At 42.4% G+C, this 27277-nt stretch overlaps 1 protein-coding gene across 8 annotated transcripts in view; it reads right to left on the bottom strand.

Moving 5' to 3' along the window:
• The window catches only part of GRID1 (glutamate ionotropic receptor delta type subunit 1), an 890310-nt gene that overhangs the window by 154785 nt on the left and 708248 nt on the right, over positions 1 to 27277 (bottom strand). For all 8 annotated transcript variants that reach the window (XM_065551838.1, XM_065551837.1, XM_065551839.1 and 5 more), the window contains 2 exons: positions 10312 to 10473; positions 9187 to 9306 (listed from right to left, as the gene is read on the bottom strand). In XM_065551838.1, coding sequence (XP_065407910.1) covers positions 9187 to 9306; positions 10312 to 10473 — 282 coding nt within the window. The remainder of the gene's footprint in view (positions 1 to 9186; positions 9307 to 10311; positions 10474 to 27277) is intronic.

The following is a 27277-nucleotide window of genomic DNA, read 5'->3' as shown; positions in this document are numbered from 1 at the left end:
TCAGAATAAGAAAGTTAGTTCATGAGGTTCAAGTAACAGAGTGTAATAGCAGCTAACTTTGGTGTTAAATTCAAACCAGCCATCCTTAAAGGTACCTTAAAAAAATGGAGGTAGGGGGTGTGGAGAATATTTCTCCTACAAGTACAGTTGCCAGTTATAATGAAAACATCAAAACACATGAAGCACTTTGAAGAAAAAAGGCTACTAGACTCACTCCGGCTGGTCCGTAGGGTCTACCTGAATTCTGCATGCCAATTTATCTCATTTCACCACCTTTCTCTGCATCCACATTTCTCTCCTGCTCAAATTTTCCTTGCTTTAAAAATTTATCAGCAGAGGTTCTGCTCATAGACACACCCTGCTTCAATGGCTATAATTTTAGCTTTTTGATTGATTTGGCCATTTCTTACTTTTTATATTAGGATCCTTGAACCTAAAATTGCATTTGCTTTCCTCTCTCAATTCATATCAAGCCAATTTTCCTTTGGATGTGGTAAAACTTTCAGGCTGGGGTTTTAAAATTAGTATAAAAGAATTAGGCACTTAAATACCATTGAAATCCAGTGGGAATTGGGAGCCTAACTTACTTAGGCTCTGTTGAAAATCTCAACCTTAAGTTCTAAAATGCATTCACGAGGTCATCACAGCCTCCTCTTTTCCAGTGAAATACGTCCCACATTCTCAGTCTTCCTTTAGGATGTACAGGAAATAGGAAAGACCCAATTGATTACCATGTAAAGCAGGGGAAGTTGTACTGAGTATGGTACTAAAGCTAAGGTACTAGTGCCTTATACACAAGATTTGCAGGAATGTTTATTAAATATGTATCAATCAAAATATCCACTTCTTCATAGAATTTTTAAACTGGGGAGTTTTTATTTATTGTTTTGGCAAAAAGAAACCGAGCATTTCCTGTCATTTCAGTCTGGCAAATCTAGAGGCAAATCAAGATATCATGCCAAGTAAGTCACGTAGGCTTGTATCCTCCACCCCCATAAAAATATCCATTGGGCAAGGAAGGAAAAACTATGAGGATTCTCTCACTCCATGTTCCCTGAAATAGTTCATTTTTATGGCAGAGTACAGTATAACCTAATAGTTATCAACACCAGAGTTATGAACTAACCAGTCAATCACACCTCATTTGGAACCGGATGTACACAAGCAGGCAGCAACAGACCAGGAAAAAAAAAAAAAGTACTGTGTTAAACGTAAACTACTAAAAAAATTAAGGGAAAACAGCATTTTTCTTCTGCATAGTAAAGTTTCAAAGCTTATTAAGTCAATGTTCAGATGTAAACTTTTGAAAGAACAACCATAACTTTTTGCTCAGAGTTACGAGCATTTCAGAGTTAAGAACAGCCTTCATTCCTGAGGTATTTATAACACTGGTCTACAATTTTTGAGAAGTCATCTGCTTCAGAGATAAAATGTGCTATTTATTATGTATTTTGATGTGCTGAATTCAAATATGACAATTAAAACAACTGATTGGCTACTGTTTCTAAGATATTTAAGTTTTTACATTTTAGGTCTACGTATATTGTTTAGATAGTAGAGTTTTAATCATAAATTGTAAACCTAGGTCTTTTCATGTGTTTATGGTTGCTTTACATGATAATATTTCACCTGTCTTGTTTATGTAACACTTTAAAAATCAGCAAAAGGGTTACATAAATAAAATTGATTATGAAACAAAAGGCAAAAAACTATTATGTACATAGTTTAGTCCTATTCAGTGTCTACTCGGCATGGAGCATCTCTTGTCACTGTCCAGCAATGGTCTGCAAGCATTGATGGGCTCCATTTGCCCTGATAGCGTTTCTCCATTGTTGCAATGTCCTGGTGAAATCGCTCGCCGTGCTCGTCGCTCACTGCTCCGCAGTTCGGTGGAAAAAAATCTAGATGAGAGTGCAAAAAATGTATCTTTAGTGACATGTTGTAAACAAGGCTTTTGTATGCCTTGAGGAGGTTTTCCACCAACAACCTGTAGGTGTCTGCCTTGTTGTTTCCGAGAAAATTTATTGCCACTAACTGGAAGGCTTTCCATGCCATCTTTTCCTTGCCACGCAGTGCATGGTCAAATGCATCATCTCGAAGAAGTTCACGAATCTGAGGACCAACAAAGACACCTTCCTTTATCTTAGCTTCACTTAACCTTGGAAATTTTCCACGGAGGTACTTGAAAGCTGCTTGTGTTTTGTCAATGGCCTTGACAAAGTTCTTCATCAGACCCAGCTTGATGTGTAAGGGTGGTAACAAAATCTTCCTTGATTCAACAAGTGGTGGATGCTGAACACTTTTCCTCGCAGGCTCCAATGACTGTCAGAGAGGCCAATCTTTCTTGATGTAGTGGGAATCTCTTGCACGACTATCCCATTCGCAGAGAAAACAGCAGTACTTTGTGTATCCAGTCTGCAGACCAACCAAGACAGCAAAAACCTTCAAATCGCCACAAAGCTGCCACTGATGTTTGTCATAGTTTATGCACCTCAAAAGTTGTTTCATGTTGTTATAGGTTTCCTTCATATGGACTGCATAACCAACTGGAATGGATGGCAAAACATTGCCATTATGCAGTAAAACAGCTTTAAGACTCGTCTTTGATGACTCAATGAACAGTCTCCACTCATCTGGATCGTGAACGATGTTGAGGGCTGCCATCACACCATCGATGTTGTTGCAGGCTACAAGATCACTTTCCATGAAGAAGAATGGGACAAGATCCTTTTGACGGTCACGGAACATGGAAACCCTAACATCACCTGCCAGGAGATTCCACTGCTGTAGTCTGGAGCCCAACAGCTCTGCCTTACTCTTGGGTAGTTCCAAATCCCTGACAAGGTCATTCAGTTCACCTTGTGTTATGAGGTGTGGTTCAAAGAAGGAGGATGGGAGAAAATGTGGGTCCTGTGACATTGATGGTTCAGGACCAGAAGTTTCATCCCTCTTCCTCTTCTTCGTCTGACTCAAGTGAGAATGATTCTGGTGCATCAGGAACCGGCAGTCCTTCTCCGTGGGGTACTGGGCGTCTACCTGATGGAATGTTTGGATAATGCACAGTCCACTTTTTCTTCTTTGACACACCTTTCCCAACTGGAGGCACCATGCAGAAGTAACAATTGCTGGTATGATCTGTTGGCTCTCTTCAAATCATTGGCACTGCAAAAGGCATAGATTTCCTTTTCCTGTTCAGTCACTGACGAAGATTTGTTGCACAAGTGTTGCAGCATATGTGTGGGGCCCACCTCTTGTCCTGATCTCCAATTTTGCAGCCAAAATAAAGGTGATAGGCTTTCTTAACCATAGTGGTTATACTGCACTTTTGTGATGCAAAAGTCACTTCACCACAAACATAGCAGAAGTTATCTGCACTGTTTACACAAGTACAAGGCATCTCTGCTCACTTTGGCTAAACAGAAATGTGTCCCTTTGCAAAATCAAACACTGACAAATAAGAGAGCACGACACTGTATGATTTCTAGAGCTGATATAGGGCAATTTGTTCAGCAGAGTGATGTAAGCTTCATTATGATTGCATCATCCATGACTTCTAGGAATAACATGATGCAATTCATATCATGTATGACACAATACCAGCTTCAGATTGCATCATTCATTGTTTTGCCTAAAAAGCAAGTACTGTCCAAACCCAGTCATAGATTTATTCATAGATCCAGTCAAAGATGTATTTTAGTCATTTCTGGTTTAAATTGAGATCCCTTCCCTTTACAACTCACTTATCTTCCGCCTTTCCCAAGTCAAGGGTCGTATATACTGACCCAATAGCATATCTCGAAAACCAGAGCCAATCAACAATTTTAAGCATCATTTTCATTCTCAGTGACCCAGAATTAGTGAAGTTTGACTACATTTATTTCAGAAGCATTTTGGCTGTAGAGCAGTGTAATCTGAAGTTCTACTATACATTTCTGAAGTTTCCAGATGATACCAAGCTGGGAGGGGTTGAAAGTGCTTTGGAGGATTGCATCAAAATTCAAAATGATCTGGACAAACTGGAGAAATGGTCTGGAGTAAATAGGATGAAATTCAATAAGGACGAATGCAAAGTACTCCACTTAGGAAGGAACAATCAGTTGCACACATACAAAATGGGAAATGACTGCCTAGGAAGGAGTACTGCGGAAGGAATCTGGGGGTCATAGTGGATCACAAGCTAAATATGAATCAATAGTGTAACACTGTTGCAAAAAAAAAGCAAACATCCTCCTGGGATGCATCAGCAGGAGTGTTGTAAGCAAGATACGAGAAATAATTCTTCCGCTCTACTCCTTGCTGATTAGATTTCAACTGGAGTATTGTATCCAGTTCTGGGTGCCACATTTGAGGAAGGATGTGGACAAATTGGAGCCAATCCAGAGAAGAGCGATAAAAATTATTAAAAGTCTAGAAAACATGACCTATGAGGGAAGATTGAAAAAATTGGGTTTTGTTTAGTCTGGAGAAGAGAAGACTGAGGGGAAACATGATAACAGTTTACAAGTACATAAAAGATTGTTACAAGAAGAAGAGAGAAATATTGTTCTCTTTAACATCTGAGGATAGGACAATAACCAAGGGGCTTACATTGCAGCAAGGGTAGTTTAGGTTGGACATTAGGAAAACTTCCTGTCAGGGTGGCTAAGCACAGGAATAAATTGCCCAGGGAGGTTGTGGAATCTCTGTCATTGGAGATTTTTAAGAGCAGGTTAGATAAACACCTGTCAGGGATGGTCTAGATAATATGTAGTCCATGAGTGCAGGGTACTGGACTAGATGAACTCTCGAGGTCCCTTCCAGTCTTATGATTCTATGATTCTTTGTGTGGGGGCAAGGTGGGAATTTTGTCTTCACCATCCCTGTGGAACTATTTTGTCTGCAAAAGCCACAGATCCCAGGGCAGCCCAGAGGAGCTTACATCCATCTACAAAAAGGTTTTGTGTCTTCCTGCAAGGGCTGATTGACCTTATGTTCTTTTCCCATGATTCCATCTCAGCCATTCTCCCAGGGAATCCCTAGCTGGAAACTACCCCTAGAAGACTATGTAGCAAGGGCTCAATGTAAAGTGGCAGCCATAGTGCAAACTCATGCTGCATTAACTTTTCACTGGCTTTCCCACTAGGTAGGAACAGTCTATGTGTCACCCCTCCTGAGTGCCTAACATGAGGGCTCTCTGTGGGGTCCAGGCCCAGGAGAGGGGCAGGGCCATAGAGGAAGCTGACTGTCACTTCATATGGGATGAAGAAGATCTATAGATAGGGGACCCTCCATACCTCTCCAACAGGGTGACACCCCATAGTTATATGGAGAGAGTTGAAGTTCAACCAGAATTGGCCTCTCACTCAAGTAATTTAAAAGGAGAAGAGCTTGAATTTTCAAGCCATTGAAAATATTTTTGAACTGTAACAGATTTTTGCTGCAATAATAAAGAAGTGGGCGATGAATATAAAAATCTAATAGAAATCAAGAAAGGAGTGAAACAAATGTCACCAACTTTATTCAACATTTACAGCAAGTGTTTGATTAAATTAATTGAAGAAACCTTAGAAGGTATTAAGATAAAAAGAAAATAGATGAATCACATTCACTATGCAGATTGAAAAGAAGGTCTGATGAAGTTAGTGGAGATTTTATCTGAATATGGTAAAGAATATGGTCTTAAGTGAAATGTGGACAAGACAAAAATTATTGTGTTATTCAAGGTTCCTGGGAAAACATGCAAGATTCCAGCGAATGACACAGCCATTCAGTAAATGAGAAATTATTGCTACTTCAGAAGCATTATTACAGAAGACGGAAGACTGGATAACGAAGACAGCACCAGAATAGCAAGAGTGAAAGAGACACTCTGGAGGAATAAAAATCTGATGAGAAGGGACATAAATTTGAAGGCTAAATTCTGATTCTTAAAAACTTACATCTGGTCTGCGTTAAAATTACTGCTGTGAAACATGGACATTCCAACAATTGATAATAAAGAAACTGCAATTCTTCAACTTATGGTGTTGGTTGAAGAATTCTGAAAATGGCATGGATAGTCAGAGTAGCCAATGAAAAATTTGGGGGGGGATATTGATAATTGAAACTCAGCAAACACTTGTCAGAGACCTTACAAAAGGAAAGATTTGATTTGCAAGGTACATTTTAACAAGTTCAGTGGGTGATGCATGTTTATGAGCACCTGAAGGGAAAGTTGATAGCAGAAAAACATGAGGTAGAAAAAGAAGATCTTGGATGGACAATGTGGCATCCTGGGTGGATCAAAAGGAATATTCATCCATAAAGAGATTAGCAGAAGATCGTACAGAATGGGCTACCATGGTTGCAAACCTCCAGTAATAGAAATGTCACATAAGAATAAGAATAAAAAAAAAGAGAAAATCAAAATAACAGACTCGTGCAGATACTACAGTACTTATGCTGTGAAAAATATCACCTCCTCCCAAGGATTTCCAGTCAGATACTCATTCTTTACTATTTCCAAACATTAAACTAAAAGGTAAATACATGTTTTCAGAATCTTTTCCTGCTCAAAGCAGAATGTTGCAATAAGCAGCTCTCCACAGAATTCCTCTCTTTCAGAAATATATCTTCTTACTTTCTTTGCACTGGATACCATTGTTCATCAACAGTCAAGGTGTCTGAGTAGACTTAAGCCCTCCTCCATCTAACTGTATTGTCCCAAATTATTACGTGATCCTCTCACTTTAATATAAATTATAAACTTAGAAATCTTTCATATAAACAAATCAGGAGATCAAACATGAAGCCTTGTTGTATCCTATTTGTACATCATCATCTTTCCCCAGTACAATTAGTCAGATAATATTTCCTTTCTTGTCTTAGAGTCACTTCTGAATAACCTTATCTGGTCATTTTAAGGGTGCATGAATTTCACCTGAGTTAAGCCAGTTTGTTCTGCTCCAATTTACTGTAGGAACTCTGGCATGTATGCTGGCAGAAACTGGTGTAAATAATAATAAAAATAATCATTTACACTTACACAGTGATTTCCATCCAAAGATCTGAAAGTTATTCTCAACAGGGGTCAGCACTGTAATACCAGTTTTAGAGAGAGAGAAGCTGAGGCATAAAATTAAGTGACTTGCTCAAGGTCACTGAAGAAATCTGTAGCAGAGACAGTAATGGAACCAGGGCTCCTAACCTAGTTTTGTGCTCTGCTCAACAGCCATTTTTGCCTCTCAAAGTGACCTTAATTTTCCATTAGCGAAATGGAATAATTTCAAAAGGAAGGAACAGCTGGAGACTTGGAGAGTATTCCTTCTTTCAAGTAGAACAACTGTGGAACATGCAGTAAAGTGGACAGAAAAGTAACCGTTTCCTACCACTTGAATACAGAGAGGGTTCACACCCTGATCTAAATTCTTCAGAGACAGTTCCTGGCAAAGCAGGAAGTTTAATATCTAATCCTGGAGCCATATAAATTGAAATGATTTTTTTTCTGTTATTGTTTAATGACCATTTCAGGACATAGGCTCCCTCTGCAAAGCCCTACTGACTTTCTGAAAATCAGACTCCTTTAAGGTATCTCCTTTAAGGTATCTAATCCAAAATTAGAGGAGAATGTTTGAAAATCTGGATAGATAAACACAAAATGTTATTGCTGAGCCAGACAAACTTCAGACAACTTCTGGCCATTTCTGTTTCAAAGAAGCATTAATATTTGTTAAGTAAGACTGTAGATGTGTACCTTTATTCATTTGTCCATTAGAGGACTTCAGGGAGATGAAATTTGGATTAGTAAAAACAAACAGACAAATAAAAAACTAAAATTTTGCAAACTTTGAGCCACTATGAAATTCTGTCTCTACTCACTTCTGCTTTTTCAGACAAATAGTTTATTCACCAAAAAGTGCAGTTTTGGATTGACTGAAACTATTTGCAAATTTGATCTGATTGCTTCCGGTGGGGAAAAACTTTTCCCAGGCCAGGAAACCATGTGTATACATCTGTCCTCTTTACCACCTTGTAATTTTCTATCTGCCTGATTCAGAAGAGGAATTTGAATCCACATCTCCTACCTCCCAGGTGAGTGCCTGAATTTCATTAGGCTATAGAGTCATTCTTAGTCCTCTCTTTGGCAAGGTGGAAGAACTCCATCAGGAGAGATTGAGAGAAGCCCACCCAAAATAACCCATAGTGTGGTGATTGGGCTGCTTATCTGGGACAGGAGATCTGAGTTCAAATCCTTACTGCAGAGTGGGGATTCAAACCTGGATTTCCACTTCCCAGGCATATGTTTTAGCCACTGGGCTAAAGGTAGACATGCTCACAGCCAGTTTGCTGGCCCAAAACAGACTGTCCCTGTTTGTTGACAAATTCCAAATATTTTTTTAACTGAACCAAATATTTTTTCTGATTTTTTTGTTTGCTGTCCCAACTGAACAAAAAAATCAGTTAATTGCTCAGCTCTGCTCTGCATAGTATAAGAAATGCCATGGTAATATGAATTATTTAAAAACAATATTTGACTGGAAACCCCTTGTATACCTATTATGTGGGCATTTTTCAGCTTCTGTTCCAGTCAAAACCAAAGCAAATCAACTGTTCTTATTCATGTGCTAGCCTTAATTTACAGTTCCCCATCTGTATGAACATTTCCTACTAAGCTTTCTCATCCTATGGCAGTATATATTAATGATCATTTTTACCAGTCCTATCGCCCATCTCATTCCAAAGTGTGTCTGCTCCACTAGCCAGTTTTGATATGTCATTTCTCTCTTCAAATAGAACATCCTCCTCTCACATTACTATACCAACTCCAGTTTTCCAGCTTCTTAGAGAGACTGTACCTTCAAAAGACTTTATATGTTCTGGTAATTTAATATGCCAGTTAGTTTCCTGATTAGGACAAGTCTCAGTTATGCCAATTATATTATAATTCACCTGAAAGTCTTCACTATTATGCTCACCACATCAGTATAGAATATATTAAGGAATATGGCACATTTGAGAACAATTTGCAGACCTCCCTTCTGATGGTATAAAAGTGTTATCTTTCAAGGTTTAAGTATATGAGAAATTAGAATATATTATTTCTATAATAAGTGACTTTTGTACTGTGAGCAAAAGCACTTCTTCCATTCTTTCTAAAAGGATAGCATTTCCCCCCAGATAAGCAGGATCTCTCTCTTTTTCAGGGGAAAAAAAAAACTGAATCTTTACCCTCCGCACATCTTTGCCAAATGTTTCACTATAGCTGGTGCCCAGTATTTCAAATTGGACATAGGGGTTGGAGCCGTCTTCTCTAAATTCCATAACGCCAGTGAGCCCAGTTATATGGCCCTAAGGAAACAATGTTAAAGATATTAGAATACAATTTTTATAAAGCACCTTTTATGCTCCAGGTATCCTAACATGCCTTGCAAATGTTTGCAATTAAATTAATGTGGCAGCCTTAGACAAAATATACTACCTTACTGAAAAAGAGACTGTTAGCCAAGACACATCTACCACTCGTTTTGAAACATGCCTTGGGATCTTTAACTTATACAAGGACAGCCACCAGTAAAAAGCAGACAGAACCTTAGCTGAATCTGAAACTATAACACTTGTAACATGATTGAGTTTGCCTAGATTCTGGTGTGCAACACAAAGCCACCACTTTCTGGCCCAGAAAAAATAAAGCTACCGAGTCAGGCTGACAACAATGTATTTTCAATGTTATTAAAATTTCAGTGAACAAAGCTCATGCCAGTTTAACAGTGGCGTAACTAAAAAATGATTTAACCTTGCTTTAAATTCTCAATGAAACAGTGGTGTCATTAGAGTTGGTTGGAACATTTTCACCAAAATGCAATTTCACCAACACATGCTGTTTCAATGAACATTCTATCAGAAAGTGGTGTGTGTCTGGGGCAGAGTGAGAAAGAGTGCATATGAATTGGATTCAGGAGTTACTCCAGATTTACAGTAGTGTGAAATCAGAATCAAGATATTAGATTATACAATGCATCATTTTTCCTCTGGTTTCCTAAGAGCCAACCATGTTAGCAGCTTTGCTAAGGAATGTCTACTCTGGTCGACTCTGACAACTACTTAAGGTTTCATCTGTTTGGTGAAATGCATAAAGCTATACGACTACTCATCATTATGTGACTTATACAAAACATAGCCATGACATCACCTGTTGTAGAGGACACACCTTCATGACCACACAGTTTCATTAATAACAACTTAAAATCAAGGTTAAATCATTTTTGAGAAGTTCGTCTGAAAGAAAAATCAGAGCATTTTGGTTCCTTTGTAGTTTTTATTGCACATTGGGCTTCCAACCTTGTCCACTCTTACCTTCTTAATAGTCTCCAACATGGATCGACCTCCATTCCAAGGTTTGGTGGATTTCCTCATGCAGTTCAAGCTTGCCATGCTGTGCCATTTCCTGTCCTCCAGCTTTCTATGGAAGGCATTGGCCAACATGAGCACGCTGTCATATAGATAGAGGTTAGAAACCTGCAAACAATGAAAAGAGTAAAACAGAGATTGTAGTCTTGAAGATCTCCGCAAAGAAAAAAACCTTTAAAAATAAAACACAGGAGGACTTGTAAAGATTAATATGGAGCTTTTCACTTAAAGTGCACCAGTTCAAATACACTAGGTTGGTAAAAAGAACAGGAGTACTTGTGGCACCTTAGAGACTAACAAATTTATTTGAGCATAAGCTTTCATGGGCTACAGTCCACTTCATTGGATGTAGCCCATGAAAGTTTATGCTCGAATAAATTTGTTAGTCTCTAAGGTGCCACAAGTACTCCTGTTCTTTTTGCAGATACAGACTAACAAGGCTGCTACTCTGAAACCTAGGTTGGTAGTGATTATAGCCGCATCAGTAAAATAGTCACTCATTGGTACCTTGCCAGTCATTTTAGCAGGGAGACCAAGGAGTGAATGGAATTACCCTGTCATCTTCTATGCTCACTCTACCAGACCTCTCTGCAGCTTTTTACGCAGTAGAGCACAAGGTACTGCTAAATAAACCTACCAGGCATAAATGGAGTAGATAGAGCAGCATTACTATGACTCCAATCATTTCTCTCTAGCATAACCCTGAGAGTGGTGAAGGGTAACTGCTCCTGGTCCTCTTTCCTGAAGAGGAAGTTTGCAGGGTCCCGCAGGGTCCTTAATATCCTTCCTTTTTTATATGAGAGTATTTGAAGAGACAGTGAGATGACAGTGGTTCCACTACCAATCATATGCTGATAATAGCCAAATGAGTATATCATTCTCCACCGATATAACCATTACCACTACTAAGATGTCATAATGACTACAAGACATACAGCATACACCTTCTTGATGTACAGCAGCTGGCTCAACCAAGGCAAGACTTAAGTGATACAGGTTGAAAAAATAGCTAGATACTGTGCCATGTCTTCCACTGAAAGTATACAGCCCCCATTCGTCAAAATTGTGCAAAGCCTCAGTGATCTTGTTTGATTCCTCACTGAGCTGGGATGATCAGGTAGCATCAGCAATGAAAAGTGTCTTTCCCCTGCAGCTCATTAAGAAATATCACCCCTTTCTGCTGGATAAAGACCTGGCCACAAGATCCACGCATTTATCACCTCCAGATTTAATTTCTGTAATTCACTGTATCGGAAACATGGAAACAGTGAAATGCACACCATGAAGCTGCCCACTTCCTCCAAAGTTCAGGCCACTATGAGCACGGCGAACGAGGCTGGAGGACTCAGGAGGAGCACCGGGCAGCCGCCCGGAGAGAAGCGGCGCTTTGAAGGTGAAACCACAGCTTCTCTTCAGCTGCACGGCTGCTGCTGCGCCTCCCTGAGTCTTCCACCCATGGCCCCTGCGGTTCCTGAGTCTTCCACCCATGTTCACAGGGCCGCACTCTGAAAGGGACTTTGGGGGGGATTGGATAGGGGGTGGCGCTCCAGGGGGACTGTCAGGGGGCAGGGGTGTGGTTAGGGGTTGGGGCAGACTGGGAGCAGGGGGGGGTTGGATAAGGGGTGGGGGGTGGTTAGGGGTAGGGGGTCCCAGGAGGGGATGGTCAGGGGACAAGGAGCAGGGCGGGGTTGGAGGTTCTGAGGGGAGCAGTGGGGGGGGGGGGGGAAGTAGAACGAGGCGGATAGGGTTAGGGTTTGGGGAGGCACAGCCTTCCCTACCCGGCCTTCCATACAGTTTTGGAACCCTGATGTGGCCCTCAGGCCAAAAAGTTTGCCCACCCGTGGTCTAGATAATACTTCGCCCTGCCTTGAGTGCAGGAAACAGAAGTAGAAGACCTCATAAGAACATAAGTTTGGCCATACTGGGTGAGACCAAAGGTCCATCCAGCCCACTATTCTGGCTACCAATAGTGGCCAATGCCAGGTGCCCCAGAGGGAGTGAACCTAACAGGTAATGATCAAGTGATCTCTCTCCTGCCATCCATCTCCACTCTTTGACAAACAGATGCAAGGGACACCATTCCTTACCCATCCTGGCTAATAGCCATTAATGGACTTAACCTCCATGAATTTATCCAGTACTTTTTAAAACCCTGTTATAGTCCTTCACAACCTCCTCAGGCAAGGAGTTCCACAGGTTAACTGTGCGCCGTGTGAAGAAGAACTTCCTTTTATTTGTTTTAAACCTACTGCCAATTAATTTCATTTGATGGCCCCTAGTTCTTATATTATGGGAACAAGTAAATAACTTTTCTTTATTCAGTTTCTACACACCACTCATGATTTTATATACCTCTATCATATCCCCCCTTAGTCTCCTCTTTTCCAAAATGAAAAGTCCCAATCTCTTTAATCTCTCCTCATATGGGACCCGTTCCAAACCCCTAATCATTTTAGTTGCCCGTCTCTGAACCTTTTCTAATGCCAGTATATCTTTTTTTTTAGATGAGAAGACCACATCTGTATCTCTTGAGGTCCCTTCCAGCCCTACGATTCTATGATCTTCAAAGCAATAAATGGATCAGGTTCCCTAATATAGGAGGCTCCAGAATAGATGAAACAATACAGAATCAAATCAGCTTGAAGAGGGCTGAAAACCTTCCTATTTGATAGAGCTATTTTGCCATAGCCAGAATAACACTAAACAAAATAATGTAAAATAAAAGTGTTAAAATATAAGCAGATACTTCCTAAAAAGTGGATATACTTCTGATATGCCAATAGATGTTATTACCTTCTCTAATTCCTATGAAGTACATATCTCTATATAAATGTTAATCTTAATTAGCTGTATATTTAATTAACATATCCTATCACTGTAGACAACATGGTATTTTCATAATGAACTAATATTTCCACAAAATCCAGGACTAAATCAAATGTGAATTAAACAGGCATAAAGCTGAACACTACCAAAAAGGCCTATCCATACATTTTAAAAAAGATATCTCTTAGGTGGTAAGGAAAAGAAAAATGCAAAAAGAGGGATGCCCATTTATAGAGTGAAGAGTAGGGCTGATTAATCATGAAAAGGGATTTTAATGTTGCATATGCATTTAATGTTAAATATGCATCCGAAGAAGTGGGCTGTAGTCCACGAAAGCTTATGCTCTAATAAATTTGTTAGTCTCTAAGGTGCCACAAGTACTCCTGTTCTTCTTTTTAATGTTGAAAACATACAGCACATGAGAGATACTTTCTTAGATAAAAAGCTCTTCTATTTTACACTATCACTAAATAAAATCTTTCCCTTCCCCAATAGCTACACATAGTTCATGTTCATTATTTTACCCTTCTACTACTGTCTGATTATGCTCCTTGAAATAGCTTACAAAAAATAGCCCCTTGCCAGATTTCTTCTTATTTTTTTTCTTCAATAGCAAATGTTTAAAGAGTTAATGAGAATGGTCCCAGTGACACTGCTCTTGGTTTGGTTAAGTATCTGCTGCTTCTGCTCAGCTGTGTATCTCCTTATACTGTAGATAGTTATTTTATTTGTAAACTGTTTGGAAACTAAGCGAGTCCTGTTATTCAACAGGATGGTCTTCCTCTTCTGTTTTGAACTGGTTTCCACAAAAAAAGTACTGCTCATTTATAAATAGATTTCCCACGCATAAGGAAAAGTGCAATTTCTTACATGCCAAAGTGAGAGAGATCCTCTAAGTTCTCCATTGAAGTTCATTTTACACCCACACATTGTACCTGACAACTCATTTTAAAGTCTCCTTGGAACAGCCACAGAGTGGAAATGTACTGTATTTCCTCAGTTTTGTACGGTTCTGCTCCAGCTGTGGAAAATCACTGCCTCGTTCTCAAAAATTGTTTTTCTAGTTCTAGTTAAGAGCTTGAGGGTAGAATTCATGCTGTATCTGTCACATCTTCTATGTTCATTGTATTCCTTCTCTATGTATTGTACTATTTTGGAAGAATTCAAACTTATGTATAATGTACTATGCACTTCAGAGAATTTTTATTTTGAAGATCCTTCCTACTAGACACCTTCCACTTGAAATAAATGTGTATCTTAATCATAGAATCATAGAATGTCAGGGTTGGAAGGGACCTCAGGAGGTCATCTAGTCCAACCCCCTGCTCAAAGCAGGACCAATCCCCAGACAGATTTTTACCCCAGTTCCCTAAATGGCCCCCTCAAGGATTGAGCTCACAACCCTCGGTTTAGCAGGCCAATGCTCAAACCACTGAGCTATCCGTCCCCCCCACCATCTTTCCTTACAGCCCTAATCCTGTTCTATGCAGTGCTCAATTTCCAGAGCTGGGACTAGAACCCTGGAGGCCTGACTCCAGTTCTGTCTGCCCTAACCACTAGACCCCCAGTTCCCTCCCTCAGTATCTTCCTCTGCATAAGATTCTGAATTAGAGCCCTGTCCATAGAAATGCCACCTTGTGTGGTCTTTTGGATCATCTCTCTCCCATTTCCCTACTTTAACTTGTGCTCCTTCTCCCCCCTCACCCCTCCCATCTATCCAGCTGTTGTATTTCATTTCAATTGAATTGTAACCATCTCTTGGTTACATGTTTGTACAGTGGCCAGCACAACAGGGCCCTATCCTCTGGGGGCTACCAAAATACAATAATTAAACAATCCCTCATGTGCCATGCACACCCCCAATCTCTATGGTCAAGACTCTATTTGGAGTCTGACAATTCTACATCTAAATTAGCAATTATTACTAAGGCCATGTCTACACTACAGACTTATGTCAGCATAAATATGTCACTCAGGGGTTTGAAAAATCTACACCCTTGAGCAATGTAGTTATACTGATGTAACCCCTGGTGTAGGCAGTGCTATGGGAGAGCTTCTCCAGTCAACAGAGCTATTGCCTCTCATGGAGGTGGATTAACTACACCGACAAGAGAAGCGCTTCCATCGGCATAATAACATCTTCAGTGAGCCCTGGTTTACACTACAGGGATAGGTCGAATTTAGCTGTGTTAGGTCGATTTTACAATGAATCGACCTAAAGGGCTCTTAAAGTCGATTTCTGTACTCCTCCCTGGGAGTAGCGCTAAAATCTACCTTGCTGGGTCAAATTCGGGGTAGTGCGGACGCAAATCGACGTTATTGGCCTCCGGGAGCTATCCTATAGTGCTCCAATGTGACTGCTCTGGACAGTACTTTCAACTCCGATGCACTAACCACGTACACAGGAAAAGCCCTGGGAACTTTTGAATTTCATTTCCTGTTCAGTCAGTGTGGCGAGCTCAGCAGCACAGATGACCATGCAGTCCCCCAGAATCACAAACGAGCTCCCGCATGGAGCAAACGAGATTCACTGGATCTGGTTGCTGTATGGGGAGAAGAATCTGTGCAGGCAGAACTCCAATCAAAAAGAATAAATACTAATATATATGCCAAAATCACACAGGGCATGATGGACAGAGGCTACAACAAGGACACACAGCAGTGTTGCGTGAAAGTCAAGAAACTCAGACAAGCCTACCAAAAGACAAAGGAGGCAAATGGTCATTCTGGGTCAGAGCCCCATACATGCTGCTTCTACGATCAGCTGCATGGTATTCTAGGGGGGGACCCTACCACTACCCCACAACTGTCCGTTGACACCTGCAAGGGAGGAGTCTCATGCAACATGGAGGAGGATTTTGTGGATGAGGAAGAGGAGGAGAAGGAGAATGTGCAGCAGGCAAGTGGTGAATCCATTCTCCCCGGCAGCCAGGACCTTTTCATCACCCTGGAGCCAATACCCTCCCAAGGCGGGATCCCCGAACCTGAAGGCAGAGAAGGCCCCTCTGGTGAGTGCACATTTGTAACTACAGTACAGGGTTTAAAAGCAATAGTGTTTATTGTTTGATTTGCCCTGAAGACTTGGGATGCATTCGTGCAGGGCCGGCTCCAGGCACCAGCTTAACAAGCAGGTGCTTGGGGCGGCCAAGGGAGAGGGGCAGCACCTGCGGCAATTCGGGGGCAGTAGGTCCCTCACTCCCTCTAGGAGCGAAGGACCTGCCGCTGAACTACCGCTGCCAATCGCAGCTTTTTTTTTTTTTTTTCAATTGCTGCCGCCGATCGCGGATGCAATACTGAGGCTAATGGGGGAGCAAACAGACATGCTCAGGCATCTGGTGCAGCTGCAGGAAAGCCAACAAGAGCACAGACGCTGCTGCATCCACTGTACAACCGCCTGCCCTCCTCCCCAAGTTCCATATCCTCCTCACCCAGATGCCCAAGAACGCGGGGGGGGGGGGGAGAGGGGGAGGCTCCGGGCACCCAGCCACTGCACTTCAGAGGATGGCCCAAGCAACAGAAGGCTGTCATTCAAACAGTTTTGATTTGTAGTGTGGCTACAATAAGCAATGTGGCCTTGTCCTTCCCTCCTCCCATTCTCCCCCACCCCACCCTACCCTACCCAGGATACCTTATCAGTTATCTCCCTTTTTTTTAATTAATAAAGAAAGAATGCATGTTTTCAAAACAATAGTGACTTTATTTCCTTTGCCAGCTGTGATCGAAGGGGGGAGGTTTTCAAAGCCTCTCTGATGCGCAGCAGACCTACCTATGCTCTTCTAATTGCCCTGGTGTCTGGCTGTTCAAAATTGGCAGCCTGGTGATTCGCCTCAACCTCCCCATAAACGTCTCCCCCTTACTCTCACAGATATAATGAAGCACACAGCAAGCAGTAATAACAATGGGAATATTGGTTATGCTGAGGTCTAACCTAGTCAACAAACAGCGCCAGCGAGCTTTTAAACATCCAAAGGCACATTCTGCCACCATTCTGCACTTGCTCAGCCTATAGTTGAACTGCTCCTTACTACTGTCCAGGCTGCCTGTGTATGGGTTCATGAGCCATGAGAGCAAGGGTTAGGCTGGGTCTCCAAGGATAACTATTGGCATTTCAACATCCCCAACAGTAATTTTCTGGTCTGGGAAGTAAATCCCTTCTTGCAGCTGCTCAAACAGCCCGGAGTTCCTAAAGATGCGAGCATCATGCACCTTTCCCAGCCATCCCACTTTGATGTCGGTGAAACGTCCCTTGTGATCCACCAGTGCTTGCAGCACCATTGAGAAGTACCCCTTGCGGTTTATGTACTGGTTGGCAAGGTGGTCTGGTACCAAGATAGGAATATGCATTCTGTCTACCACCCCACCACAGTTAGGGAAACCCATTGCAGCAAAGCCATCCACTATGACCTGCACATTTCTCAGAGTCACCACCCTTGATAGCAGAACGTCAATGATTGCATTGGCTATTTGAAACACAGCAGTCTTCACAGTAGATTTGCCCACTCCAAATTGATTCCTGACTGACCGGTAGCAGTCAGGCGTTGCAAGCTTCCACAGTGCTATCGCCACTCACTTCTCAACAGTCAAGGCAGCTCTCATCTTGGTATTCCTGCGCTTCAGGGCGGGGGAAAGCAACTCACAGAGTTCCAGGAAAGTGGCCTTACACATGCGAAAGTTTTGCAACCACTGGGAATCATCCCATACCTGCAACACTATGCGGTCTCACCAGTCTGTGCTTGTTTGCTGGACCCAGAATCGGTGTTCCACTGTATCAACCAGCCCCACTGCCACCATGATGTCCCAATTGCCACAGCCTGTGCTTTCAGGAACGTCCTCATTACAATCGTCATGCTACCGTCTCTTAGCCAGGTTCTGCACATACTGCAGTATAATGCGCAAGGTGATTACAATGCTTGCAACAGCAGAAGTGAGCTGAGCGGGCTCCATACTTGCCATGCTATGGCATCTGCATGGGTAACCCAGGCAAAAAGGCATGAAATGATTGTCTGCAGTTGCTTTCACAGAGGGAGGGAGAGAGAGGGGGGAGAGTGACGACATGTACCCAAAACCACCTGCGACAATGTTTTTGCCCCATCGGGCATTGAGCGCTTAACCCATAATTCCAATGGGCAGCGGAGACTGCAGGAACTATGGGATAGCTTCCCATAGTTCAGCGCTCCATGAGTCGATGCTAGCCATGGTAGTGAGGATGCACTCCGTGGACTTAATGCACTTAGTGGGGGCATACACAATCGACCGTATAAAATCAATTTCTAAAAATCGACTACTGTCTCTGTAGGACGTCCAACTCTTATTAATCCAGACTGTGCAACCCGGAATCAAACCCAGATCTCCTATATTGAAGTGCAGAACACTGATTACTTGGTTACCAAGCTGGTCCGTCCTTTTTAGTTTGACCCACAGAACCACAACCACATTGTCAAGGCAGATTGATGTCATAGTGCTATGCTTCATTCCTACTTTGAAGCAATTGCGGTAGTTATGTGTCAGTAAAATAAGTATCCACAAAAGTGAAGGTGATGGTGTGCTGTCCGTTTCTTTCTGTCACTACTCTGAGGATCTTTGTTAATATTGAAGAACTGTTGCAGCATGGAATGGAAAGATTATCATCATGCACGTCTTGTCCTTTAAAAGGAACCACTGGAATGCTGGTCCTTCATTTCTCTTACAGCGTGAGTCTACTCTGAAATGTTACTATGTAAATATGGTGCCTTTCACCAGCAGATCTGCTCCTTCCATTTAGTCACACTCTTCTGTGCTTACTTAAGTGACAAATACATATATATTATATTACATATTATTTCTATTAGTACTGCAGACCCCATATCTGTGGAACAGGAAGCTGAATTCTATTCTTATTCTCACTGTCAACAATATTTTTAACAAAATAGCAGAAATGTTATCACTGGTGATGTATTAGCTAGAATTATTTATAGTGCACATTTAATCCTCTATATACCTATTCTGGCTAGCTTTCTGGAATCTTAATATGGTTTGTTCTGTTATTACTTCCAGTGAGCTGTAAAATGTAAAGAATTCCAAAATTGGATTGTTTTATGAAAAAAAAGTCCCTGTTTTCTGTATATGTTGCCTAACAATGTTTCCAGAAGCAACCATATTGTTTTCCATTACTGCTTATCACAAATAAATTCTTATCCTATTCTTTTTAATGCTGCTTTTATGCAAAAGACTAAGAACCTTTTTAACCTCTTTTCCAAATCATATACACCCTTTAGCCTGAAGTCATATCTAAATAGGTACTTTCCTATGGAAAAAGGGAACTCAAAAGAGCATTCCAGGTCTTGGCTCACCTATCCATATTCACTCATATAATTTTCATTGTTTTCTTTATCACAGTCCTTTTCATACAGCAAGAATCCCACAGGCCTTTTCTGCTTCATCTAAGCAAGGCATTCGTAATTTCATATTACTGCCAATTTAAATCCCCTTCAATGGCACCATCAGCCACTGTATCTTAGAAGCAAAATGATTTCCCTACCATCCCCTACAAATGTGATAGATTGTATTTGCAACATCACACGTTTGCTGCAAACTCCAGGAAGATGATGCTGTGAAGAGGAAGACAGGCCATCAGACCAAGCTTGTTTACGCTTGTTACCTCAAGTGTCCACACAAATGTCAATTTGCAGCTAACTATCAAAACCCACTGGATACAGAAATGTACTGTAAAAGGCAATTCATGTAGCTACCTGAACAATCAGTAATACCCCATGGCTCTACTCCTGCAATCTCAGGCATGAGGAAATAGGAAATTAAGAAATTAGCATTAGAGTAGCATGCAGGATCGGAAGAAAAGTAACACTGAGATGAAAACAAGGTGATAGACTTGTTTCCTTTGGGCTTTCTGAGCTCTGCAACACCGCTAATTTTTCCTCTTTATCTATTCGGGATGGGGGTAGGGCATTCTTCTGTCTGCAGAAACTCCCTTTCATATCATAAAAATTTCCAGAGGAAAACAAAAAAAGTGTTTCACTTTTCTTATCTCGGGGGGAAAAAAATCAAATTTTAGTTCCTCTTTCACTTGTCTGCTAAAACCGCCACGAATTGAGGATACCACAAATGCCTAATAAAATCCAAAGACTTAATGAAATGCATTTTGGGGGCCTATCTACATTATCTATACCACACCCATTGCTGTGGAATCTGAAAGCAATAATGCCATGAACTGTTAGTTGGAAAGAAATGTACATTTTGCATCTGAAATTTTTTTAAGTCCGCCATACACATATGCATTCTGTAAGTCATTTGGGATCTTGCTTCTTTTAAAACACGTTTGTCCACATGAACAGAAGCTTCTGTTTAGCTTCAGGTGGAATACACAGGGAACCCGTTTCTTGTACCAAGTAACAAACTTTATACACAAATAGGCAGGAAGCAGAAATATGGAATCAGAACAAGGATATTTCCATAATGCAGTAAAGGTAAAACATCCTTTTTACAGAGAGACTAAGATTCATCCAGATTTACTATTTTTAAAGTTCTATATGGATAACCTCTATGTTCCTTCCAAGCATTAATCAAAGGGAACTTGCTACTCAGAAATACAATGTTGCACAGTAGAAGACTGACCCTGCTTCATACCCTCGGCAGGTTCAGAGCTGCCTGCAAAGCAGGGCCGGGTCCAGGCACCAGCCACCCAAGCACATGCTTGGGGTGGCACCTGGTAAGGGGTGGCGGGGGGAGCGCAGCGCGGCATTCCGCGGGGGGGGGGGGTGCTCCGGCGGCGTGGTGGGCGGCGCTCGGCAGGCAGGCTTCGGCAGCGCGGCGCTCAGCGGGGGGGGCGGCGCGGGCGCGGCGCTGGAGGGGGGGTCCGGCGGCGCTCAGCGGGGGACGGGCTCCAGGGGCTCGGCGGGGGGGCAGCACGGGCGCGGAGCTCGGGGGGGGGGTTCCGGTGGCGCTTGGCGGGGGGGTGGGCTCCGGCGGCACGGCGCTCGGGGGGGGGTCCCGGCGGTGCGGCGCTTGGCGGGGGGGCGGCGCGGGGGGCGGCGCTGGGGGGGGTTGTTACGGCAGTGCTCGGCGGGGGGGGCGGGCTCCGGCGGTGCGGCGCTCGGCGGGGGGGGGCGGCGTGGCACGGTGGCACTTTTTTTTCCTGCTTGGGCCAGCAAAAAAGTTAGAGCCAGCCCTGCTGCAAAGCCAGAAGTCCAGCCAGAGAAGAAGACAATGAAGAGCCCAACTGGAAGACAAGCTGACACCCATGTGCCACTGCTTCAAAAATTCATTCCCAAGCTTGGCATCAGAGATCTGCAGCTGCCAAATTCACCCTGGAAGTGTCCCAGCAGTCAGCTCCAAAGATGGAGACAGACAGAGATGGAGGGCAAATTGGAACACACAGAACCCTGCCAGTGACAGAAACATGCACTGCCTAATGAGTAATACAGTTGTTTTTGTGCACACCACTATTCTCTGAAGTTGTTTATCTATCCCCAAAGCCCAGGTTGTGCCAAAAGTGATGTTGCATGTGCGTGACTCTAAAGCAAGGCGGCATCTATCTGTGCTCTTCAAAAAGAGGAGAGGTGATGACTGATGTATTACTTAATGTACAGTAGTGTGCTTAGAGGGATGCTGTCAAGGTTGGGAAACTGACAATCTGACCTACCTATTTTATTTTCTTAGATCAGTTTTCAAAGCCCATCTGATACGTTGTGTGCGCATGTGTTTTAAATAAATGCTTCATTGCTCTTGGAGAACAAAATCACAGCCAGCAGCCTGACACTCATGAGAAACCCTACAATAAAATAAGAGCTGCAGTTGCATGCCGTGTAAGAAGAAAAACTTCCATTAAAGACTCAAATGTCAGTTTCAAACAGCTATTTATTATGAATTAAATGAAAGAAAATATAAAAGTATCATAGAACCATAGCAAACAGACCCTTATTAGGGTAACTAGTCAACCCCCCTGACAGTGTAGTATTTTTTTTTTTACACTGTTATCTAGGTTTCTGGCCATTCAGGTTTTACACATCACAAATGATGGGTGCTTTCAGCAATTCCTTCAGGAGATGATTCCACAATTTAATAGAGCTCATGGTCAGGACATTTTTACTGATATACAGTTTCTATATTCATTTACATACCTTCTTTCATACCTTACACTCAGCTATACTTCTGAAAGAATTCTTCTCCCTCCTTATGGTTTATATCTAATATCAAGTGTTCTTCAACCATTTATAGTTATTTCTTTTGCAGCCCAAACATCTGTCTGTAACAAAAGTTGAACTGTAGCCACAGGGGCACAAATTAATCTACATTTTAAATGTAAATCTCATCCCTAGGGGACTACCGCGTGTGTCACTAAATGTTTCAAGAATCTGGCATGATTAACATACACTGATCAGAGAAGGAGTCAATCTAGTAGAGGATGTTTGGAAATCAGAACTAAAGTGTATTGGTAGAGCTGAGGGATGGCGAGGAGAGGAGAAATAATACTGAAATAGCAGAGCAGAGGAGGGGGGAAACATTGGTGTTTTACATTGTGTTGTATATAAACATGAGCTATAGTTTAGATTTGAATTGTGTTGACAGGAAGGGCTTGGGTGGTGGCATCTGCCTGCACTATGTTTGCTACTAGCAAGTGCTCTCAGTCTTTTAATGAAGTACTAAACAAAGAACAAAGTAAAACAAAAATATTAAAAATTGTGACAAAGGTCCATGGCCTCTTTTGGTCCAGATGAGCTGGACTGAGTGGAGGGGCAATGATGGCTTTACATTATCTTTGAGTTCCTCTGATCTTCAGCATCTGGCTTCCAGGCTGCTCTAACTCACAGCTGCCGGCAAAATCCCACAATGGGCCATTGTGGCATCTGGGGTGTTGCCGGAGTGCAGTGCATTCAAGTCATGCCCCTTCTCTCCTAACATGCCCCTAGCTAAGCTGCTAGCTGTGATAAGAGGAAAGTAAAGCTATTGAGGGAATCCCGAGCTGGCCACTGAGGCCAATTTAAGACCTCCAAGTGCTGCAAAGTAGCCCCACTAGGCCAAGGGTCTGGCCCAAAGCCCCTACATAAAGTCTTTGTGAGAAGACATGTGAAATGTGTGTTTGTAACTTAATGTACATTTTCATAGAGGCCTCTGGTACGGTAAATGAATGCTTTAATTCTGCAAACATTTACTATCAGCTGTAGTGCTTAATAATGTGATAAATAGCTCAACTGACAACAATGGGACTCCTCTGCCTAGTGAAGTGACTCATATGAATGCTTGCAGGATTGGGCCCTTCGAGAGCAAATGGGACACTGTGAATTATATTTCACAGGTTAAACCGGTCTGCAAGGTCCAATACAGCAGTTCCCTCACAGTAACTCCTAAAAAGAATACAACATGTAAGCAAAGTGTGAATGCTGAAGGAGCAGCCCATTAACTGATGCCTGGTAACATGTTCAACGGTCAGGTCTGTGAAGGACAAAGTTACCCTTACACATGGAGAGGCGAGCAGTTGTTTGAAGAACCTGCCCTCCTATGCCTTCTGACATATCCTCTCCAAAAACATCCAAACAACATCTGGAACATTGCTAAAGTAAAGAAGTGGGACTCTGATGACACTAAGGAATAACCGTACTATTCTGCCATTGCTGTATTGAGTCCCATTAGTTTTAAACTTGCTGTATATTTAGAGTCAAGTCAAGTAATGTTAGATGCCCCAGGCCTTTATAACACGCTTGAATCCAAACAGGGCCTCAGAAAGGTTGAACTAAGTTATCAGCTGTATAAATAATAAATGTGATCAACAACAAATAAAATAAAAATGGAATCATAACAGAGAAAATTATCTGAATCACAAATCAAGGGCAAAGAGACATTTTCAAACCTCATGTAAAGCAAAAGGAAGAGGTTAGGAGGAGGAACTAGACAAAGTATTTCCAAACTCAGAATCTAAAACAATATGTAATATAGTTCAATCTGTGTAACAGTGGCAGTCTTGTTGCATAAAAGTACCAGGGAGGTGGATATATAGGGAATACATTAGACTAACAAGAATATTTGGCATGTAAATACCACTTTTCATTCATAAATATCCAAGCACTTCACAAAGGTGGTTAAATATTATCTTTCCAGATGAGAGTCAGAGACAAAGACGACAGACAGGCTAGATATGGCTGATGCTTAAAAAGGGTACAGGATGTTGGCTGACCGTGTTAACACAGGTCACCAAGAAATAAGAATGAGAAACACATATAGACAGAAAATGATTTCTGGATTAATGCTGTCCTCCCTCTAATGTCAAATGAAGCCTCCAAGACTGGCAATTTTAGAAAGGACTTTCTCCATTCTAAACAGAAATACAATGGAGTTTATTAAAGTAATGTTTCTTAGCTAGGAATAAGACCATGAGCAAAATGTTGCCAAGCATGCTGACAGAGTAAAACAGGACTTCCATAAAAGGTTCTGAATAAATGAGTTTTTGCATGAGTTTGCAGAATGGTCTGATGTTTCATGGCTCATCAGACTCCAAGCCAGGATGATCATCTCCTAAAAAACAACTTCCTAGGAGGTAGTACTAAAAATACTAATAACGGAGATGCTCCAAAAGGATTTTCATTAATTTAGCCACGACAAAGTTAATAAGCCATGACCCAAATGTTTTTTTCTTTATTAGGTTGTTTTAAACATATTCATGTTATATAGTGTGACAAAGTTCCTCCTATATCTTGGTGGGTCCTGCGCTTATTGGCGGATTTTCTTGCCTCAGAGATTCACCATGTGGGTTGGGGAACAGCCCAGAGACCTTCCGCTCTGGAAGAACCCACAGTCCAGGTCAATTGGGAGGTTTGGGGGGAACCCGGGCCCTCCCTCTACTCCGGGTTCCAGCCCAGGGCCCTGTGGACTGCAGCTGTCTATAGTGCCTCCGATAACAGGTGCATGACAGCTACAACTCCCTGGGCTACTTCCCTATGGCCTCCTCCAAACACTTTCCTTATTCTCACCACAGGACCTTCCTCCTGGTGTCTGATAACGCTTGTGCTCCTCAGGCCTCCAGCAGCACACCCTCTCACTCTCAGCTCCTTGCGCCTCTTGCTCCCAGCTCCTCACACTTGCACCACAAACTGAAGTGAGTTCCTATTAGCCTGCCTTAATTGATTCTAATAGCTTCTTCTTAATTGGCTCCAGGTGTCCTAATTAGCCTGCCTGCCTTAACTGTTTCTAGCAGGTTCCTGATTACTCTAGTGCAGCCCCTGCTCTGGTCACTCAGGGAACAGAAAACTACTTATCCAGTGACGAGTATATTTGCCCTCTACCAGACTCCTGTACCCCACTGGTCTGGGTCTGTCACATATCCCTCCCCCCTGCTCAATGCCAAGGGGCTGGGCAGCTTGGGACGCCAGAAGTGCACACGTGACAAGCCATCGGCGTTGCCATGACGGCTCCCTGCTCTGTGTTGCACATGGAACTGGAAAGGTTGGAGGGATAAGAACCATCTGGTCACCCTTGTGTTCTTCTCCTTGTTCCGCTGCATCCATTGAAGAGGGGCATGGTCGGTCACGAGGACAAATCTGCGCCCGAGCAGGTAGTAGCACAATGTTTCCATGGCCCATTTTACAGTGAGGCATTCTCTCTTCACCACTGCATATTTTTGTTCCCTTGGAAGGAGTTTCCGACTGAGGTATAGAATTGGGTGTTCTTCCTCCCCGACCATTTGTGATAGAACGGCCCCCAACCCTACTTCCGATGCATCCGTCTGCAGGATAAACTCCTTGGTGAAATCAGGGGCTATCAGTATGGGGTTACTGCAGGGGGCAGTCCGTAGGTCTGTGAATGCTTCCTCTGCTGCATCAGACCATCTCACCAGACCAGGTCCACAGGCTTTCACTAGGTCTGTCAGGGGGGTTGCCCTTGTGGCAAAGTGGTGGATCAATCGTCAGTAATACCCCACCACACCTAGGAACGCCTGGACTTGTTTCTTGCGACTTGGTCGGGGCCAATTTTGGATGGCCTCTAACTTGTTCACTTGGGGTTTTACCAGACCTTTTCCCACAATGTAGCCAAGATATTTGGCCTCTGTAAACCCTACAGCACACTTGGCAGGGTTTGCTGTAAGGCCATCTCGCCTGAAGGTATCGAGGACTGCCTCCACCTTCTCCAGGTGAGTTTCCCAGTCTGGAATGACCACATCATCCAAGTAGGCAGCAGCATAACTGTTATGCGGGCGTAATAGCTTGTCCATGAGGCGCTGGAAGTTAGCTGGGGCCCCAAGTAGTCCAAAAGGGAGGACAGTATATTGAAAAAGACCCTCTCGTGTAGAGAACGCAGTCTTTTCCTTTGCGTCTTCTGCAAGGGGAATCTGCCAGTACCCCTTTGTCAAGTCTAGGGTAGTCAAATATCGGGCATTACCCAGACAGTCCACTAGCTCATCTATGCGAGGTATGGGGTACGCGTCGAATTGGGATACTTTGTTTAGTCACCGGAAATCATTGCAAAATCTTGTGGTGCCATCAGGTTTGGGCACCAGCATGATTGGGCTGGACCACTGACTTTGAAATAAATGTGTTATTCATATTTATGAAATGATTACTAGATGCGTCTCCACAAGGTGTGCTATGATGCGTGTTCCTTCAAAGTACCTGATAGAACTGGAGTTATACAATAAGTAAACTAAATCTGGATAAAAAATTCCATGATCAAAATCTGAGTAAGTGTAATAGTAATGTAAAATACACAGGGATTTGGATGGTTTGAGGGATTGATAATGGGGCACAGAGCATTTTATCCCGATCTCACAATTTACTCTTTGGAAACTCTCCAGTGGTCATGAAAAAAACCAAACCCTGGTGGTTTCTGAGTTAACTTCCTAGTAGCTAACTGTCCATAGCACAAGCAACACCACAACACTTGGCTCCCCTATTGACCTTTTGAGCAGAGGATGAAAGATTGAATGGGCATGGAGATTTAATTACGGTTTCATTTGAAGGGATGTTTTCTCAGGTGGGGTATGACACACGTTGGAAGGCACGATAATACTTCCTTGGAAATTTTGTTAATTGAAGAGACTATCATCCCTTGGATCATTTCCCTTTAAATTTGATACAAGCCTTTGCATTTTCACCAAAATGAGGTA

Source organism: Chrysemys picta, chromosome 7, assembly GCF_011386835.1.
Source record: "Chrysemys picta bellii isolate R12L10 chromosome 7, ASM1138683v2, whole genome shotgun sequence".
Classification (NCBI taxonomy): Eukaryota; Metazoa; Chordata; order Testudines; family Emydidae; genus Chrysemys; species Chrysemys picta.
The sequence above is the reverse complement of the archived record's forward strand: the minus strand, read 5'-3'. Positions and strand labels throughout refer to the sequence as shown.